The sequence below is a fragment of the Anomaloglossus baeobatrachus genome, chromosome 4 (genome assembly GCF_048569485.1).
Source record: "Anomaloglossus baeobatrachus isolate aAnoBae1 chromosome 4, aAnoBae1.hap1, whole genome shotgun sequence".
Lineage (NCBI taxonomy): Eukaryota > Metazoa > Chordata > Amphibia > Anura > Aromobatidae > Anomaloglossus > Anomaloglossus baeobatrachus.
This window is the reverse complement of record NC_134356.1, coordinates 510,797,847-510,817,868: the sequence shown is the minus strand read 5'-3', so window position 1 is coordinate 510,817,868 and position 20,022 is coordinate 510,797,847. Positions and strand designations below refer to the sequence as shown.

Sequence of the window (20,022 nt, the reverse complement as noted above, 5' to 3'; positions counted from 1 at the left end):
AGCCTGCTGCGCTATGTGCTGGAGCACTCTCTATGGATAGCCTGCTGCGCTATGTGCTGGAGCACTCTCTATAGATAGCCTTCTGCACTATGTGCTGGAGCACTCCCTATGGATAGCCTGCTGCGCTATGTGCTGGAGCACTCCCTATATATAGCCTGCTGCGCTATGTGCTGGAGCACTCTCTATAGATAGCCTTCTGCGCTATGTGTTGGAGCACTCTCTATGGATAGCCTGCTGCGCTATGTGCTGGAGCACTCTCTCATGTGGTAGTGCATTGAATTTAGAAAACCACCAACTTGACTAAATAGGATCACTTATAAAAGCCTTTGGTACACTGGCCTTGTATGCCACTATATCTGAGTTTGTCCATCCATATACTGTGGCTTGTGACTCCCTTTCTGAGACCCTGACCTGGGCTTTATTTATTTTAGCTATAGTCTTAGATCTTGATTAGCACAGCTTCTTCTTCATGCACCAGGACTGACTTTGTCCCACAACCTAGATTCACTCTGTCCCTCTCCCTGCCATGTCTAGCTAGTTAATGTAAAGGGACAATTAAAGTGCTGGAACCTACAGGTCCCGAGTAGCTAAGTCTATACCACCTTGCAGATGTTCCTGGTGGTGGTGCAGTTGTTAGACTGCACCTCAATATTGTCAGTGAACTAACATTTATTTGCTGAGTTTCACATCTGTATTTTACTGTGGACCTAATATCGCCATTGCCGCTGTCACAACACATGACATCACTATGAGGAACACTTTGTCTTATCAAGAGCATTGCAATGTAGTGGTGGAATCCACGAAGGTCTGAGACTGAAAACCAGACGTCACACAGCAGCTGGAATGTGCGGGATGTGGAGCCCAATCAATGAATAAATTGTATTACAAAAGCTTTTCTTTAACATTGATTTGTATAATTAACTAGTGCTATAAATCAACACATGCAAAATGCCAACACAGACACCTTTTTGTTAAAAATTGAAAATAGAGATTAACCAATCCCATGAACAGACCATTGTCAAAAGAGGACGTCTGCGATATTTTACTGAGGATATTCAGATCAGAAAAAAATGACCTTAAACTTTAAAGGTGTTGCTTAGCATTTCCATTCCATTACCTTGCACATGTGAAGTGCGGAACAACTCCAGTACAATACCAGGATAATGAGCTGGAAGAGACTCCAGACAGACGTCATTCTCAAACCACATGCTGGACTAAAGGTTACAATTTCCAAAATAGTCCAAAGCTGCCTTTTTTCATTAAAATTAGGAATTTCGAAAATAAAGGCACAACATTTTGCTACAGCTATTATTTCTCAGGAATGCCATAAAAACTGATAGGATTATAAAACTTCACCGCACGCTAGCTCACGACAAAAGAATGCAGTTAGAGATTGATACGAACCAGATAAGTGCAGAGCAGACATTGCTACTGTTTTTCCAAGAGCGTTTGTAGCAATGCACATGTATGTTCCTTCACTTTCCTCCGTGATGTTTGTCAGCAGGAGAGATCCGTTTGAAAGCACAAATGAGTTATTTGGCATTGGGGAACTTTTCTTCAGCCAATGTAGTTTTGGATATGGTGAACCTAATTAAAAGAAGAGCAGCAATTGATTAGATATGGTCACACTTAATGATCCTCTGCAGAAGCAGAATCCTACCCCTCAAAGTAAAAACATTGCCTTCAAAGATTCCTTAACATTTCTACCTTCATAATCTTCACATTCACCACATCTTCCATACCAATGGAAGCCAAACTTTGCCCTTAAGAAACCTTAGCATCCTACTTGCCCTTTTGGAGTTGATTGGTCCCCGTAGCCATGCCCCCTACATAATTTTGCCATCCACACTGCAAATTTGCCAACTGTTCTGAAAGTCAAGGATATCTTACCTTTTTTTGAGTTCTGGGGATAGTTTGCAAGTATGGCCAACACTAAATATGTCTCTTAACATAAGCAACCATATACCAGTGATGACATTTGAGTCTATGGACACATTCATTGTATACCAGAATGCAATGTGAAGATAACTTATTTTAGATAATTAAATAAACATGCCTTATTGGTAGACGTTTAGGAGTAGATTGGCCACTGCTCTTTTATACCTTTTGCCTTCCCAGTGTATTACCTTTCCTTAAGACCCTCTGCCTAGTCAAGATCTTCTGCCTACTCAATTTGCTCTTGCTCCTCAAGACACTATACTTTCTTGACAATCTGCTTGTACAATACTCCTGACACCTCAACACCCTCTTAATTTCTTCAGCATACTACTTTGACAATATTTTGACTCCCTAATATACTCTTTTTCCTTAAGATGCTAATCTTTTTTGACACTCTACTTCCAATATAATCTTGATGCTTTAAAGGGAACCTGTCAGCATGATAATGTAGCCCAATCTGCAGGCACCCTGTTATAGAGCAGGATGAGCCGAGATTGATATATAGATTTGTTGGAAAAGATTCAGGATAACATGTGCATTAATCATTAAACCTCTGCTCTTTCTAGGATTTCAGTCCAGTGGGCGGTCCTATCAGTGACTGACAGCTAACTCTGTATACACATCTATACTAAGAAAGCTGTTAGTCACTGATAGTACAACCCACTGGACTGAAAATCCAGGAAAGAGTAAAGGTTTATATGAATAAAACACAAGATATAATGATAATTTTCTCAAAACTACATATCAATCTGGTCAGCTCCTCCTGTTCTCTAACATAATGCCTCAGATTGGACATTTTCATGGTAGCAGATTCTTTTTAATACCATATGTGTTTTTAATTCTCCATACTTCCTCAACACCCTACTTCCATCATACATACTCCATACTTCTTAATACCCACAAAACCCCCTAAACCCCATGGACATTCTACTTCCACAATTCTCCCGATTCCTCTATATGCTTTTCTTCCTCAATATCCTACTCTTACTTGACACCCCGCCTTCACAATTTTTCTCACTCCTCTATCCGCTCTCCTTCCTCAAGATCCTACTCTTTCTCGACATCTTGCTTCCGCAATCCACTAACTCTTCTTTATGCTTTTCTACCGCAAGATCCTACTCATCATCAAACCTTGTGTCCACAATTCTTCTGATTTCTTTATATGCTTTTCCCTCTCAAGATCCAACTCTTCCATGATACTCTGTTTCCACAATTCCTCTAATTCCTCCAAATACAGTTCCTCCTTAAGATTCTACTCTTCCAGGACATCCTACTTCCACAATTTTTCTGACTCCTTTAAATGCTCTTCAAACACAAGATCCACCTGTTCCTTGACATACTCAATGCCATTTTCATCCATACAACCGTATACTTCCCCAATACTCCTAACTCCTCTATACTCTTTTTCTCAATAACTTCTTTCTACTTAACCTCTTTTTATCTTAGAAAACTACTGGTAAAAACCTGATATTTTTTTATACTTGACGACTGTGTTCAGACTTTTCAGCTGAAGCTTTTTCAACTTACAACAAAATAGTAATATAATAAAAAGCCATATAGTTGCCCATACTGAAAATCACCTTGGAATTTTCTAGCTAAAGATGGCGTGACATGAACAGGTTATATAAACGCACAGCTCATAGTTATAAGGACGAGGCGACCTTCAATTAAACAGATTTTTAATTCTTGGCTTTTATGTTGATATGAGCTCGCAGATTCTGAAATATTTTTTGACATAGAAAACAAAAGATCCTTTCTACGAATGCTATAAACCTTATCCAAGAGCAACTTGGAGTGGAAGCTGTGTTGATATTTATATCACATGTGTTGACTGAACGGCATTTGGCTGTAAAAATGTAACACAAATCAGGCCTCAAATATTGTAAATATATCCCAGCTCCTGCAACATGGATCCAATAGGTGATGACTTACACTAAGAAATAGACTAATGTTACTACCAAGCATAAAAATAAACTATCCTGACCAGGGGAACAGGTTCTTCTTGCTGTGGGAACAATTGGTGACTATCTTCATTGTTGTATTTGTACAATGCTACAAATGTTTGTCAATTGTTAACAACTGGACAAAATTACATTAAAAAGGTTATTAGTTTTGTCAGGGTTGGATAGAGATAGTAAAAAGTCGCAATTACAAGGGGTTTGCCAATGTTCATTGTTTAGGGTTGCACCCCCCCTACTGCCTTCGAGCTTCCTGCTTGTGAATGGTCCCAATGACAGTTCAGCCTATCAGCATGGTTATGCCATCGACCGCATTGCTTAGGCTATCTGCCCACACTGCGGAAAATTCACGGAATTTGCCGCGATTTCTTTCGTTAATTCCGCGGATTTCTCAAAAATACGCAGTACGGCGAGTTCCCAGCCATTTCTATGGCATTTTGGAAGTGCTGTGCCCATGCTGTGGTTGAAATAGTGCGGATTTCCCTGCGGAAAAATCTGCAGTATGTCAATTATTTCTTCGGATTTTTCCGCGTGATGCTATACTTACCTGCCTTGATTGAAAACACTGGAGTCACTTCCTCCGATGCAGAGGAGCGCAGTGCAGCTAGGAGCGGGCAGCAGAAGGTGGGTGTGGCCTGCACGAGCTCCGGTCATGTGACAGTCGGAGCTAGTTCAATCCCGTCCACCTTCTCCTGCAAAGTGCAGACAGACACGGCCGGAAAGTGAAGTGCTGCATGATGGAGGTAAGTATGAACTCCCCAATCACTCCAGCACTTGTTCTGCATTGAGGATGCAGTGCCGAAGCCATCGTACTGTATCATCAATGCAGAATGGCCGCAGCATATTCGCAGGACATTACGCAGTACATCTGCAGCACAAAACAGACAAAGTTGTGCTGCGGTTTTCTGGGAGCTCCTGCGGAATGTCCTGCAGATATATCCGCAGGACACTTTCCCCATGGGCACATAGCCTTAGGCTATGTGCACACAGTGCGTTTTTCTCGGCGTTTTTGCGCGTTTTTCGGGTGCGTTTTTGGCCTCAAAACTGCATGACTTTGCTTCCCCAGCAAAGTCTATGAGTTTTCATTTTTGCTGTCCCCACACAGCGTTTTTTTTCAGCTGCGCTTTTGTGGTGACCACAAAAGCGCAGCATGTAAATTATTCCCGCGTTTTTCACTGCACTTTTCATCCATTGAGTTCAATGGGATGTTGAAAGACGCAATGAGAAACGCAAATAGCTGCGTTTTGGTGCATTTTGGTGCGTTTCTAAGACCAAAAACGCAGCTATAAACGCAGGAGGTGGGTAGTAAAGTGACGTGTACAGGAAGAGGATTCCTTCTGTCAGTATATACAGAAGCGTGAATCCTCCCGGTACCGTCACCGCTGCGTCCACCTCCCGTCCTGTGCATGTCAGCTGCCGTGCGGCGCCATGTCTGGGCGGGAGGTGGAAGCGGCTGCGAAAACAAAAGTTAACAGTAGAAAAAAAAAAAAAAAGTTATACTCACCTGTCTGCAGACTCCCGGTGCCATGCCCGCTCCCAGCTCCTCTCACGGTATCGCCACCCCCGCTCCGGCTGTGTGCAGACGGCCGGGAAAGCTCCGATGGATGCAGGACCTGGCGATGGATCACCTGATGCAGTCACCTGACGCATCAGGTGATCGTAAGTATCGCAGTGACGCGGGCGCCCGGCCGGTATCAGCGGATGCGTCAGGAGACTTCATCCCTGATTACCGGCAGCTGCTGCAGCGATCGGACAGGATCAGACTCCCGCCCCATCGCTGCAGGAGCTGCCGGTAATCAGCACATAAGTGAGTATTATTTTTTTTTTTTTTGCACCGATGCATCTGCTGATTGTATAAACGGCTTTTATACAATCAGCTGATGTGTGATGGGATTCAGGCACTTGATCCTGACACATCATCTGATCGCTTTGCCTTCCAGCAAACCGATCAGATGATATTGGATCCGGATTGGACGGCGCGGGACCCTGACCCAGGATTACTGCGGAGGGGGGTTTATTTCAATAATGATGGAGTCACTAATTGTGTTGTGTTTTATTTCTAATAAAAATATTTTTCTGTGTGTTGTGTTTTTTTTTTATCTTTACTAGAAATTCATGGTGGCCATGTCTAATATTGGCGTGACACCATGAATTTCGGGCTTAGGGCTAGCTGATAATATACAGCTAGCCCTAACTCCATTATTATTACCCAGCTAGCCACCCGGCTTCAGGGCAGCTGGAAGAGTTGGATACAGCGCCAGAAGATGGCGCTTCTATGAAAGCGCCATTTTCTGGGGTGGCTGCGGGACTGCAATTCACAGCGGGGGTGCCCAGAAAGCATGGGCACCCTGCACTGTGGATTCCAATCCCCAGCTGCCTAGTTGTACCCGGCTGGACTCAAAAATTGGGCGAAGCTCACGTCATTTTTTTTTTAAATTATTTCATGAAATTCATGAAATAATTTTAAAAAAAGGGCTTCCCTATATTTTTGGTTCCCAGCCGGGTACAAATAGGCAGCTGGGGTTGTGGGCAGCCCGTACCTGACTGCTGTACCCGGCTAGCATACAAAAATATGGCGAAGCCCATGTCATTTTTTTTGTTTGGGGGGGCAAAGAAATCCTGCATACAGTCCTGGAAGGAGGATGCTGAGCCTTGTAGTTCGACAGCTGCTGTCTGCTCTCCTGCATACACTATTGGCTGGAGGATGCTGAGCCTTGTAGTTCTGCAGCTATCTGCTCTTCTGCATACACTAGTGGAGAATGAAGAACACATTGAAGAAGGAAATGAAATCAGACCTTTTTTTTTTGTTCACTGATAAAAAAACGCATAAAGACGCAGTGAGCAAAAACGCAGCAAAACGCAGCAAAAAAACTCACCAGATCGTGGCAAAACGTGTGCGTTTTTTGACGCGTTTTTTTGACGCAGGTGCGTTTTTGTGCGTTTTTAGCGGCCAAAAACGCACAAAAACGCAGCGTCAAAAAGACGCACTGTGTGCACATAGCCTTATATTGCTAGCAGAGGCACATTAACCTCTGCAGAATTGGAGGAATGCAGGGGCACTGACATTGGCCAGATACAGCTATCCTTACAGCAGTGCTTGGTAGCTCTAAAGCAAAGAATCCACACTCCTTACCTAGGAAATCAGTGACCCCCAATTCACTATAGAGCTAGCTAGCAGGTAACCTAGACAGTAAGTTATGAACAGAAAATGACCAGTTTTCTAAATTAATTTTTTGTATTAAATGTAATTTATTAAAATGTTTGGCAATGGTTTTTCCATATCACTATTTGTATTTAAAATCTTTTTTAGACTCTAACGTCCTGTTGTTTCAGGAAACAACACATGTACATAGCCACAATGGATCACAAGGGCACAGCACATTGTGGATCGCACATCTGCTTTCGTGCCCGCTCGTCATCTACCCTGAGTTGGAGTATATTTAATTCTACAAGGTACTGAAAGAGTTAAGGTTTATATCTATCCTGCAGTGATCTAACAGCTGCAGCCACTCCTTCCTGCTAAAAATATCTGCTCCTCACTCCTCCCTATGTCGGTTATACTTCAAACCAACGCTGACCATGTGGAAGGAACTTGTTGCTGCATAGCTGTGGTGTAGTTTCAATTAGAGCTGCGAAGGTTTCTACTGCAGAAACCAAGGCGTGATTTTCATTGTGTCTTTTCCCACCTGTATATCTTTCCTACCTCATGTTGTCTTATTGTAGTGGCGAGACTAAGGGTACCGTCACACTTTAGCGACGCAGCAGCGATCCCACCAGCGATCTGACCTAGTCAGGATCGCTGCTGCGTCGCTACATGGTCTCTGGTGAGCTGTCAAACAGGCAGATCTCACCAGCGACCAGTGACCAGCCCCCAGCCAGCAGCGACGTGCAAGCGACGCTGCACTTGCACGGAGCCCGCGTCTGGAAGCTGCGGACACTGGTAACTAAGGTAAACATCGGGTATGGTTACCCGATGTTTACCTTAGTTACCAGCGCACACCGCTTAGCTTAGCGTGTGCAGGGAGCAGGAGCTGGCACTGGCAGCGTGAGAGCTGCGGTGGCTGGTAACGAAGGTAAATATCGGGTAACCACCTTGGTTACCCGATGTTTACCTTGGTTACAGCTTACTGCAGGCTGTCAGACGCCGGCTCCTGCTCCCTGCACATTCAGGATTGTTGCTCTCTCGCTGTCACACACAGCGATGTGTGCTTATCAGCGGGAGAGCAACAATAAAAAACGAACCAGGTCTGTGTGTAACGAGCAGGGATCTCACAGCAGGGGCCAGATCGCTGCTCAGTGTCACACACAGCGAGATCACTAATGAGGTCACTGTTGCGTCACAAAAACCGTGACTCAGCAGCGATCTCAGTAGCGATCTCGCTGTGTGTGAAGTACCCCTAACATCTTGTTGGGCCTGACTAGTCAGGGTGAGTTCATGGCCAGCAAGGACCTAGGCTTTGGGTTAGAGTATGGGATGTTAGGGAGTGGAAAGATCAGCCTCAGGAGAGTGTTAGTAGGGGACCCTGCTCCCCTCTTCCTAGCGCAAGGGCGTACCATTGTAATGTGTACCCTTTGTAACTCAAGTCTTACATCAGTGACTAATGGAACAATCTGTCTTATAAAAAATAGTATGTGGGTCCAAGCTGGTAAATAGTTTACTATTAAAATATTTCAAGAATAAATCTTAGCACAACTTGTGTTCTGATTGCTGTCTTCCCTGGTTGGCAGCACTGCTCCGGTCCTCTTCTGGTCTGTGTCTCCTGAAATCAGACACAGCGAATGCCTCCGACGACTGCAATGAGAGAAAATCTCGCATTTCACTCAGACCAATGTTATTCAATGAGGGAGAGCAGCAGATGGTCAGCTGGGGTGCGAGTGAAACATTGGACTGCACTCGGAAGACATCCAAGTACAGTGCGATAAACGCATCAGCTGACAATGGAGGAGATGGGGAGATTAATCCCTTCCTGTCCTTCAGAGCGCTTTCCCTCTCCTCCGCAGCTCACAGGATCGGACCACAGTCGCGTGACACTTGGTCATGCTCGCAGCAGAGTTGAAGCCAAGGGTCATTAGCATATTGCATCCAATGTACTCACATCGGATGCCATGCGATCGTGTGAATCTAGCCTAAGTCCTTGGCTCCACTTGTGCATAGCTTCTGATGTGATCGGCTCAAAGCTGCAGAAAAGAGGGAGTGAGCACTCTCTCCCTCTCCTCCCCGGCCTGTCTCTGCGTACATCGCACTGCGGTCGGATGACAAGCGAGTGCAGAGTTATGTTTCACAAGCACCCACAGACTTGTATGGGTTCGTGTGAGCTGAGACTCTCTGCCAAACGCAGTGTGCTGCGATTCATTCCACATGCCGATATGGTATGAAAAATCAGTCGCAGATGGACACTGCCCCATAGTTTTGCACTAGAGTGAGAGCAAGCCGATGTTTTTTCGGATTGCACTCATCCGTGCAAAACACAAGTGGAACCAAGGCCTAACTGTTTCTTACAGGGGTTTTTGTGTGGACCAGCAGAAGTTGCTTTTTCTGTGAAGACGTCTTCTGAGTCTCGTAGACTCTTACACTGGGAAAGCAGCTCCTGTTTCACACAGTAGATGATGTGTGAAGCGGCAAAGCTGCAAAGAAGTCATGTAGGGCAGGGACACTGGAAATATGAGAAGAATCTTTCTGAAGGTTGTAGGTGATTCAGGCATTGGAGGGAGTAGCTGATAATAAATTACCGTACAAAACTCTTCATGTTTCTACCTCTGAAAGAAAAATGTCAATAAAACCATTATAATAGAATGTGTCGTATGGGATGATGGTGATATTTTTATACATCTAATATAGGATGTCGTTTCATATACAGAAAGAGAATGTGTCTTTGAAGGTACAGGTAAAATATATCTTTGTACTGTGTTAGCCAGTGGAGATAAAAAAAAGTTTGTTTAAAAGAACTGAGAGTCCTCAGTGGTTGATACCTTTTAATTAAAAGGTATCCACTACTGAGGACTCTCAGTTCTTTTAGGGGTACTTCACACACAGCGAGATCGCTACTGAGATCGCTGCTGAGTCACATTTTTTGTGACCTCATTAGCGATCTCGCTGTGTGTGACACTGAGCAGCGATCTGGCCCCTGCTGTGAGATCGCTGCTCGTTACACACAGCCCTGGTTCGTTTTTTTATTGTTGCTCTCCCGCTGATACGCACACATCGCTGTGTGTGACAGCGAGAGAGCAACAATCCTGAATGTGCAGGGAGCAGGAGCCGGCGTGTGACAGCCTGCGGTAAGCTGTAACCAAGGTGGTTACCCGATATTTACCTTCGTTACCAGCCTCCGCAGCTCTCACGCTGCCAGTGCTGGCTCCTGCTCCCTGCACACGCTAAGCTAAGCGGTGTGCGCTGGTAACTAAGGTAAACATCGGGTAACCATACCCGATGTTTACCTTAGTTACCAGTGTCCGTGGCTTCCAGACTCCGGCTCCGTGCAAGCGCAGTGTCGCTTGCACGTCGCTTCTGGCTGGGAGCTGGTCGCTGGTGAGATCTGCCTGTTTGACAGCTCACCAGCAACCATGTAGCAACGCAGCAGCGATCTTGACCAGGTCAGATCGCTGGTGGGATCGCTGCTGCGTCGCTAAAGTGTGACGGTACCCTTAGGCTAAGTTCACACATCCTGTGTTTTGCATCAGTCACAATCCGTCGCCTTGGGGAATTACGGTATCCTGCAAAATATTTTGCAGGAATCCTGTATTTCCCCATAGACTTCTATTAGCGACGGATTGCGACTGATGACCCTGCGTTGCATCCGCTGCGTCGCGGTCCGTCGTTTTTGACTGACCGCCGAGCGGGGAGCAACGCAGAATGTAACGTTTTTCGGGCCGTCAAAATTAACGCGCCGCGCAGGAATCCGTCGCCATCCGTCAAGCTTGTAATGCATGTCTATGGTGCTGGATTCCGTCGTAATCCGTCTTACAACGGAATCCAGCGCAGGATTCCGTCATGCTCTACTGAGCATGCCCAGCATGCTTGGCACGCCCACTGGGCTGTCCCAAACACAGACGGATCATGACTGATCCGTCAAAAAACGGACGCACAGCGGATGTAACGGACGCAACTGATCCGTTTTTTCACAGGATTCCTGTGAAAGGAATCCTGTGAAAAACACATCAGTTGCATCAGTTGACATCTTGAAAATGACTGATCCGTTGCTGACGGACCTGACGGATTGAAAACACAGGATGTGTGAACTTAGCCTAAGGCCCCCTTCACACGTCCGTGAAACACGTGCGTGTTTGGTCCGTTTCCGTATATGCCGGAGACACGGCCAAACGTGCACCAATGTTAATCTATGATTGTGGTCACACGTCCGTTATTTCATTATGTCCGTGTGTGCGTGTCCGTGATCCGTATGTGTGTGCGTTTGGCACGGATGCATGTCCGTTATCTGCACGGAGCACGCACACGTGGACACAATGAAAGTCTATGGGTATGTGCACACACGTTAGTAAACACGTATGCATCTACCTATAGTCCGTGTCCGTTTGGTGTTTTTATTTCTAGTGATGTCGGCTATTCTTTCTATTTCTGTGTATGTCGGTCAATCTCCCTGAGTCCGTCGGTCGGTCTCTCTGTCTCTCTGTCGGTCTCTCTGTCTGTCTGTCCCTCTCTCACAGTCTGTCGGTCAGTTTCCCCCCCTCTCTCATACTTACCGTTCCCCGATCTCCGGCGCAGCGCTGCACGGCATTCACACTGCTGCGGCGGCTTTTACTATTTTGAAAAAGCCGGCCGCTCATTAAACAATCTCCTATTCCCTGCTTTCCCCGCCCACCGGCGCCTATGATTGGTTGCAGTGAGACACGCCCCCACGCTGAGTGACAGGTGTCACACTGCACCCAATCACAGCAGCCGGTGGGCGTGTCTATACTGTGCAGTAAAATAAATAAATACATTAGATGCGACAGTTCTGGGGCTGTACCCGGCTCTTCCCGATTTGCCCTGGTGCGTTGGCAAATCGGGGTAATAAGGAGTTAATGGCAGCCCATAGCTGCCAATAAGTCCTAGATTAATCATGTCAGGCGTCTATGAGACACCCTCCATGATTAATCTGTAAATTACAGTAAATAAACACACACACCAGAAAAAAATCCTTTATTAGAAATAAAAAACACACACATATACCCTGGTTCACCACTTTAATCAGCCCGAAAAAGCCCTCCATGTCCGGCGTACTCCAGGATGCTCCAGCGTCGCATCCAGCGCTGCTGCATGGAGGTGACAGGAGCTGCAGAAGACACCGCCGCTCCGGTCACCTCCACGCAGCTAATGAAGACAGCCGGCGATCAGCTGAGCTGTCACTGAGGTTACCCGCGGCCACCGCTGGATCCAGTGACAGCGGGTAACCTCAGTGACAGCTCAGCTGATCGCCGGCTGTCTTCATTAGCTGCGTGGAGGTGACCGGAGCGGCTGTGTCTGCTGCAGCTCCTGTCACCTCCATGCAGCAGCGCTGGATGCGACGCTGGAGGACTGTGGAGTACGCCGGACATGGAGGGCTTTTTGGGGCTGATTAAAGTGGTGAACCAGGGTATATGTGTGTGTTTTATTTCTAATAAAGGATTTTTTCTGGTGTGTGTGTTTATTTACTGTAATTTACAGATTAATCATGGAGGGTGTCTCATAGACGCCTGACATGATTAATCTAGGACTTATTGGCAGCTATGGGCTGCCAATAATTCCTTATTACCCCGATTTGCCAACGCACCAGGGCAAATCGGGAAGAGCCGGGTACAGCCCCAGAACTGTCGCATCTAATGTATGCGGCAATTCTGGGCGGCTGCTGACTGATATTGTTAGGGTGGGGGGCTCCCCATAACGTGGAGCTCCCCATCCTGAGAATACCAGCCTTCAGCCGTATGGCTTTATCTGGCTGGCATTAAAATTGGGGGGGACCGCACGCCGTTTTTTTTTAATTATTTATTTATTTTACTGCACAGTATAGACACGCCCACCGGCTGCTGTGATTGGGTGCAGTGTGACACCTGTCACTCAGCGTGGGGGCGTGTCTCACTGCAACCAATCATAGGCGCCGGTGGGCGGGGAAAGCAGGGAATAGGAGATTGTTTAATGAGCGGCCGGCTTTTTCAAAATAGTAAAAGCCGCCGCAGCAGTGTGAATGCCGTGCAGCGCCGGGGATCGGTGAGTATATGAGAGAGGGGGGGACACTTCAGTCACTCGGGGGATTAGTGGTCACCGGTGAATCCTTCACAGGTGACCGCTAATCAGTACTCAACACAGACAGAGCCGCGGTATGAGGATGAAGTCGGGTGAAGTTCACCCGAGTTCATTCTCATCGCGCAACTCTGTCTGCTGTCAGCCGACATTTATAAACGACATTGTGCATCACACACACGGACATTCCACACGGACATTCCACGTACACATACACGTTAATTCCACACGCACACACGGACGTTCTGCACACAAACACGGCTAGCATACGCAATTCACACAGGTGCCACACGGACCATAAAAACGGACACAAAAACGGGACACGGACCCGAATAACGGCCCGTAACACACGTGCGTGTTTTTCACGGACGTGTGAAGGGGGCCTTAAACAAACTTTTCTTTGAAGGTAGCAATCTGTTGTGTGTGAGGGATATTGTGAAGGATAACTTATCTGAGAAAGTAAATCAACTTCTGCTGCACTAGTAGCTTGGAGACAGTGATGTTTTGGAGACAGTGATGTTTTGGAGACAGTGATGTTTGGAGACAGTGATGTTCTGTGGTCGGGGTCGTGCTCTGAAAAATAGCACCAGAACCCGACATTTGGATGTGCGTTTAAGATTTACATTTATACCCTACAAGTAGTCAGTCCCAGGATCTGCCATGAACCATAGGACACAGATTGTAACCAAGTCCTCAGACAGACTGATTGATCGTCCTTACTGTTTTCTCATGGTGATGTACCAAAATCATTTAAATCTTAACCACACAAGACTGCCATGGTTCTTGTATTATCATTCAGATGTCCATGATTTTTCTGGTGGGTAAAAACACGGACCGTTTTTCATCAGTATTTTGGATCTGAGTTTCATCAGTGTCTCTTCAGTGTCAGTTTTTACCATCAGTAAAATAAAGGAACAAATAAATAAGTTACTAAGCTTCTCTCATCCATTGCAATGTTACTCTTGGACAGCACACAAACTGCACATTGATGCCATTCATTTGTTGTCTGTGATTACAAGGACATTTAACTTGTAGGGGGTGATTTAGATCCAAGACTTGGATCAAACATGGACTTTCCCTTGTGATTCTTTGAGGAACACAGTCCGCAAAAAAACACAGACATCTGATTAGCTCCATTGAATATAATGGATGCATATTCTATCTGTAAAATACACAGATACAACAACTTTGCCTCATGAATTGTATCATTAGGACCTTGTCACTTTCGTGGAGACCCTTTGTAGGTTTATGTGCATCACAGATGTCTGAATGAGGCCTTAAAGGGAATCTGTCAGCAGGTTTTTGCTCCAAGATTTAATACATAGAATTCAGGGATGCCTGTCTTGTCAAGGTCCGATCTGTTGTCTATTTGCAATGTTTGTTTAAGCAGCAGGACACTTATCACTGCTTAGACTACATTATCTTGTATACAGCAAGTTCGGCCCCCTCCTCTGATTGGCACCTCAATGTCAATGTACAATCTCTATAGAGCCTGGTGTGGGCGGGAACAGCTTACTCAGCTCTGCTACATGGCTAAATCTAAAAATTCTGATTGTGCCAGAACAGCTGCAGCCAGTTATCTAAGTAATATATCGATGAATTCAGAGTCTCTTTGCCTACCACATGCTGCTCTCAAATGAGGTAGCAAAAACCTACTGACAGATTCCCTTTAATTTGTGAAGCTCTAGTACTGCTGGATGGTCTTTAGCAATGTCAATGAAACAGTCATATGACTGCTATAGACCAATTTAGGGTAAAAGACCAAATTCAAAATATGAAATCCAGTTTCACTATTTTCTTTCTTCACATATCTTATCTTTGCCCCCTCCATTTTTACCTACCTCTTTGGTTCCCCTCTCTCGCTGACAGTTTACCCTATAGTTTATTCTTTTTGCGGTTTGATAGTTTCCTAGACTGTTATATATATTTTGGTTTGCATCTATTGTACATTTATTTGGGTTTGATCTTGAACTGCCGGCATGTTTGTACTGCTCTCATGTAACTTGTTTGCTTATGGATGTGCGTGAGTTGTTTTTATTCTGGCAAACGTCTGGTGTTTTTCTTTCGTTCCTGATGTTTCGCTGCTTTGTTTAACAGATAAAAAAAATCCATGCTAACAAACAACAGATTGCGATAAACACTGACAGTGAAGATATATATTTTAAGTTTGTGTGACGCCCTGGGCAAGCCAGGGGTCACAGGTCATCACACCACCACACCCTACATCCCAGTCAGGAACACCAAAGCTAACCAGAAATCCTTGTTGCCTTCCTCCAGAGGCTAATGTTCACACCAGGGGGGTGGGCCAGGCGGTTGGCTCCGCCCACCGAGGAGTTCGCAGCTCTGGAGGCGGGAAGAACCAGGCAGTTTAGCCCAGGCAGGGCTTGAGTGAGGAGCTAAGTGGAGGAGTAAACAAGTAGTGAAGTGAAGGAAGTAAAGTGGTAAAGGAGGAAAGCAAGAGTGGTGACAGGGAAGAAAGAGAGTGGAAAGCCTGAAGTTGGTCCAGCTGTGTGCAGGACCGGGTCAGCAAGGTCACCAACGACGGTGACTGTCCAGAGGGGTTTCTGTTCGGGAGTTCCTGGAAGGACCGCGGACGGGTGGTGACCCGGCGGTCTGGAGCAGCGTGCAAAGGACAGTCAGCACCAGGGCAGGGGCCTCTCGGACCCTGGCAAGGCTAGGAGTTGCCATAATTTGCCGAATCCGTCAGTGAAGGGGACGTAGATCCCCCAACAACCAAGTCCCGATTGAAGGCAACAGTCCAACCATTAAGGAGGAACACCGCCACCACCAAGGCACCAGTTCCTCAGGGCCAGCGTCTGCGGGCAGAGTAGAGCTCCTCCGGTCCAGCTTGAAGCCGGGGAGCGGGTTACCGGTGGGGACCCATCGCTACCAACTTAGAAACATCAGGTACAGGTCAGAGGGACATCACCGTCACCTACTGGGAGAGCAAGTGCAGCCGTCCGTGGGAACCGTCTTTCCAGCCGTGTGGTTTACCGTAAAACTGTGTCAACGTCTCAGGCTGAGTGAGTACCACAGTGCCGCAAGGCACAGCGCTGCCCCCGTGTCCCTGCGCCCACCAGGCCCTGCATCTCCTATCTCATCACCGGGCCCCGGGATCACCAACCCCTACCCACGGAGGGGCAACACAACACCTGGCTGCTCCGCATCACCATCCCCGGGATCCCCATATTGAGCAGCGGTGGTGAAATCACCACAACCATGGGTGGCGTCACGGACAATAAACTATCCCCACACCCAACACCCCCCTTTTCACTCACGGGCGAGGAGTGCCGCTCGAGCACCCCCGGGATCCGGCCCACAGCTCGAGCCACCACTGAGCGGCAGCCGCCGGACCCGAGCAGAAGGGGTGAGCGTAGTGTGCTGACACCCTCCTCCCCGCCCGCGACATTTGCATTTAGAAATTTTAAAGCCTATCAGTGTAAACTAATAAATTTAGCATTGCCCTCATTCCACAAAGTCCATCACTGCCTGCCTGTCACTGCGCCCGGTCTTTGCTGACAGACTACAGAGGTGGTGATGTAACAACTTAGGTCAGTGACTGGGCACAGCGGGTCTGGCCATTAACATCAGCAGAGTCGCTGAGACCAGTGATTGGCTGCAGCCATAAATTCTGCATATCAGCTCACAAACTCTGCATTACTCACCTTCCTGACATCCAGTGCTACCTCCCTGCTCTTCCTACTGATCTTTGTTGACCACTATTCCAATTACGGGGCTTAGCAGCTCGTGCCATCTATACTGAAAAAGCCACTGGGACTAAAGATTCGCTACAGCTGTCACATGCAGGGTCGACATCATAGCATGACAGCCAAGACTTGTGTATGGGGTGGGGGGGGCCCGGCCGACCCAGAGGGGCAGGGTGTGTGGAGGTTATTAGAAATTGGGGCAGTGTGGGAGAGATATTATGGAAAGGGGCGATGTAGAGGGTGTATTATGGAGAGGGGTGGTGTAGAAGGTGTATTATGGAAAGGGGCTATGTAGAAGGTGTGTTATGGAGAGTGGCGGTGTAGAAGGTTTATTATGGGGAGAGGTAGTGTAAAAGGTGTGTTATGGAGTGAAGCAGTGTACAAGGTATATTATGGAGAGGGGTGGTGTAGGGGGTGTAGTATAAATTTTCTGAGGGAAATACTTTATTTTCTGGAACAACTTCAAGGGTGCTATCTCTTTTGGCCATGACTGTGTGTGTATATTTTCCAAGGGTGGCAATGGGACTATGGAAGGTTTGAAGGGTGGTGGTGGAGCTGAGGTGGAGCCTTGACGGAGTCTCAAGGTGGCCCAAAAATGTTGCCGGTATGGGGCTCTGAAATTCCTAGTAGCAGCCCTGGTCACATGCACTGTAGTCAAGATGTCACTGCTGGAGCCTGTCAACAAACACGAAGAGGTTCAGCAGAGAGGCAGTCCTGGACCTGGGGAAGGTAAGTAATACTGAGTTTATGTGCTGATATGCTTTAAAAATGCAAAAAATCCCTTTAACTTATCAGATAATATAAACTAGTCCAAAACTACTTCAAAGGTAGGCATATATTGTATCATAACTAATGTGAAATGACTCAAAGTTGAATGGCTTTTGCACTACTAAAATCTAAACATTTGGATCATTTTTGGATAACTGAATGACTAAGAAGCCTCTCACTTTTAGGGCTCACTCCCACATTTGTATAAAATGGACAAGTGCAATGTAAGAAAAAAATCGCATTACACTCAGACCCTTTTTATTCAATGAGTCACTGCTTTTTCTTCGCTGTAATCGGCCTGAGTAAACAAATCGCAGCATGCTGTGTATGGTCGCGTGTATCACTCGAGACTCGCCAATGTAAAAGCCTGCTTTACACGTTACGATTAAGCATACGATATCGTATGCGATCGTAACCGCCCCATCGTATGTGTGGCACGTTCAATTTGTTGAATGTGTTGCACAAACGATTATTTGCTGTCACACGTACTTACCCTTCCATACGACCTCGATGTGGGCGACGAACGTCCACTTCCTGGAGTGAGAGGGACGTTCGGGATCACATCGACGTCATGCGGCAGCCGGCCAATAGAAGTGGAGGGGCGGAGCTGAGCGGGACGTAAACATCCCATCCACCTCCTTCCTTCCGAATTGCCGGTGGGAGCCGTGGGACGCAGGTAAGATCTGTTCATCGTTCCCGGGGTGTCACACACTGCGATGTGTGCTGCCTCGGGAACATTGAACAACCTCACGTTCAATTTTTAGCTATTGAACGACGTGCATGCAATGAACATTTTAACGTTCAATCGCATATAGCTGTTACATGCTACAATATAACTTACGATGCCAGATGTGCGTCACTTACGATGTGACCCCGCCGACACATCGTAAGATATATTGTAGCGTATAAAGCCGCTTAAGTTTATGGGTGCAAGAAAAAAAAATGTCAGTTTTTTTACGAATTCATTAACATTCTATACCATAATGTACGAATACATTACCATTACCATAGTTGCTGAGAGAAAAAATACGTTGCATATGGATAGCATATGGATGGTAGGCGAGTAAAAAATTGCACTTGTATGACATATGGAATACCAAACGGAGTTCACTAGCCCCATTTCTCTGGCTGAGAAGGGACCAATGTTTTATACTCAAGTGGGAGCGAGGCCTTAAAATCACAAAGAAGGTCAGTGCTTATTTATCCAGATTTCCTCTTGAACATGAATATATCACAAGTACTTAGGACACTTAGAAAGTGTCAATTTACTTAATACAGTTATCAGCTCTGTGTATTTGTTGGACTTTGATGGGGAAGTGTATATATTTTTGTAAATTTTTATCAATCATGTGCCATGTTTGGGCGAGATGGCATTTTACCAAAAATAATACCCAAGATGCTGATAGGAGGCTTAATCTGTAAGAACTGCACTCAAGGAGGATAAATATAGTAAGAAAATATGACTTAAGCATGTGCGGCGCACTTCACAGACATGTGGGAGTTCCCCTTCAAACAGGCGAAATGTAATTCATGAAGTCAGAAGACGATAATGAATCCTAAATGCTCCCTATGAAAAGTTCATGTATTTTCTAGGATTCTTGCATAAACAGAGGTGTTTCAAGCTAATTTGACAGAGTGTCTTTTATGCGATGGCATAAAAAAACCTTTAGTTTAATAGAACAGACAATTTGATATCCTTGGTCAAAAAAGAAGCCTTGTTTGTGCCCAAAACACTGAGTAAATTATTAAAGAGCGGTTTATCCTTACAAAAATATTATTCCCTAATGTTCCTGTAATATTGCCAAGGTCACTGAGAGTTTAGCCTTAGAAATTCAAGCTAGGTACATTTTTTCACACTAAATCTGGGTTACCAAAGATATTTATAAAAAGCAACACGTGTTAGTGGATTGCTATGGGTTCAAGTAAGTGTGAGGCTTTCTTCTGGATGTCACTGGTATGGATGGATAGTGTATAAACTCATGTAAATGATGGTTATTACAGTGATGAGCAAGCTCTACCATGCTCGGGTACTCTGTACTTGTAACGAGCAGTTGGATGCTCGGATTTGCGCAACTCGAGTGCCCAAGTATAATGGAAGTCAATGGGGAAATCATTTTTCCATAAGATTTCCCAGAAAAATGCTCATGTTCCCTTCTCCATTGACTTCCATTATATGTGGATACTTGAGTCACCTCTATCCGAGCATCCAACTGCTCATTCCAAGTACTGAGCACCCGAGCATGGTAGAGCTCGCTCATCACTAATCACGTTATTTGTCCTGACGAAGAGCAAGAACTCAAAAACCGCAATGTCTACAGATTGGTGTCTTTGGTTTGGCTGTTATACCTAAATCATATTTCAGGGTCCTTTAAATGATGAGACATGGCCTCAAATGGTAGTTACCATATCTACACGTGGCACTGAAGAGGTAGCCCCC

At 45.9% G+C, this 20,022-nt stretch overlaps 1 protein-coding gene across 1 annotated transcript in view; it reads right to left on the bottom strand.

Moving 5' to 3' along the window:
• ADAMTSL3 (ADAMTS like 3) overlaps positions 1–20,022 on the bottom strand; it is a 725,891-nt gene that overhangs the window by 46,878 nt on the left and 658,991 nt on the right. Inside the window, exon 24 of the mRNA XM_075345857.1 lies at positions 1,405–1,587. Within this exon, the coding sequence (XP_075201972.1) occupies positions 1,405–1,587 (183 nt within the window). The remainder of the gene's footprint in view (positions 1–1,404; positions 1,588–20,022) is intronic.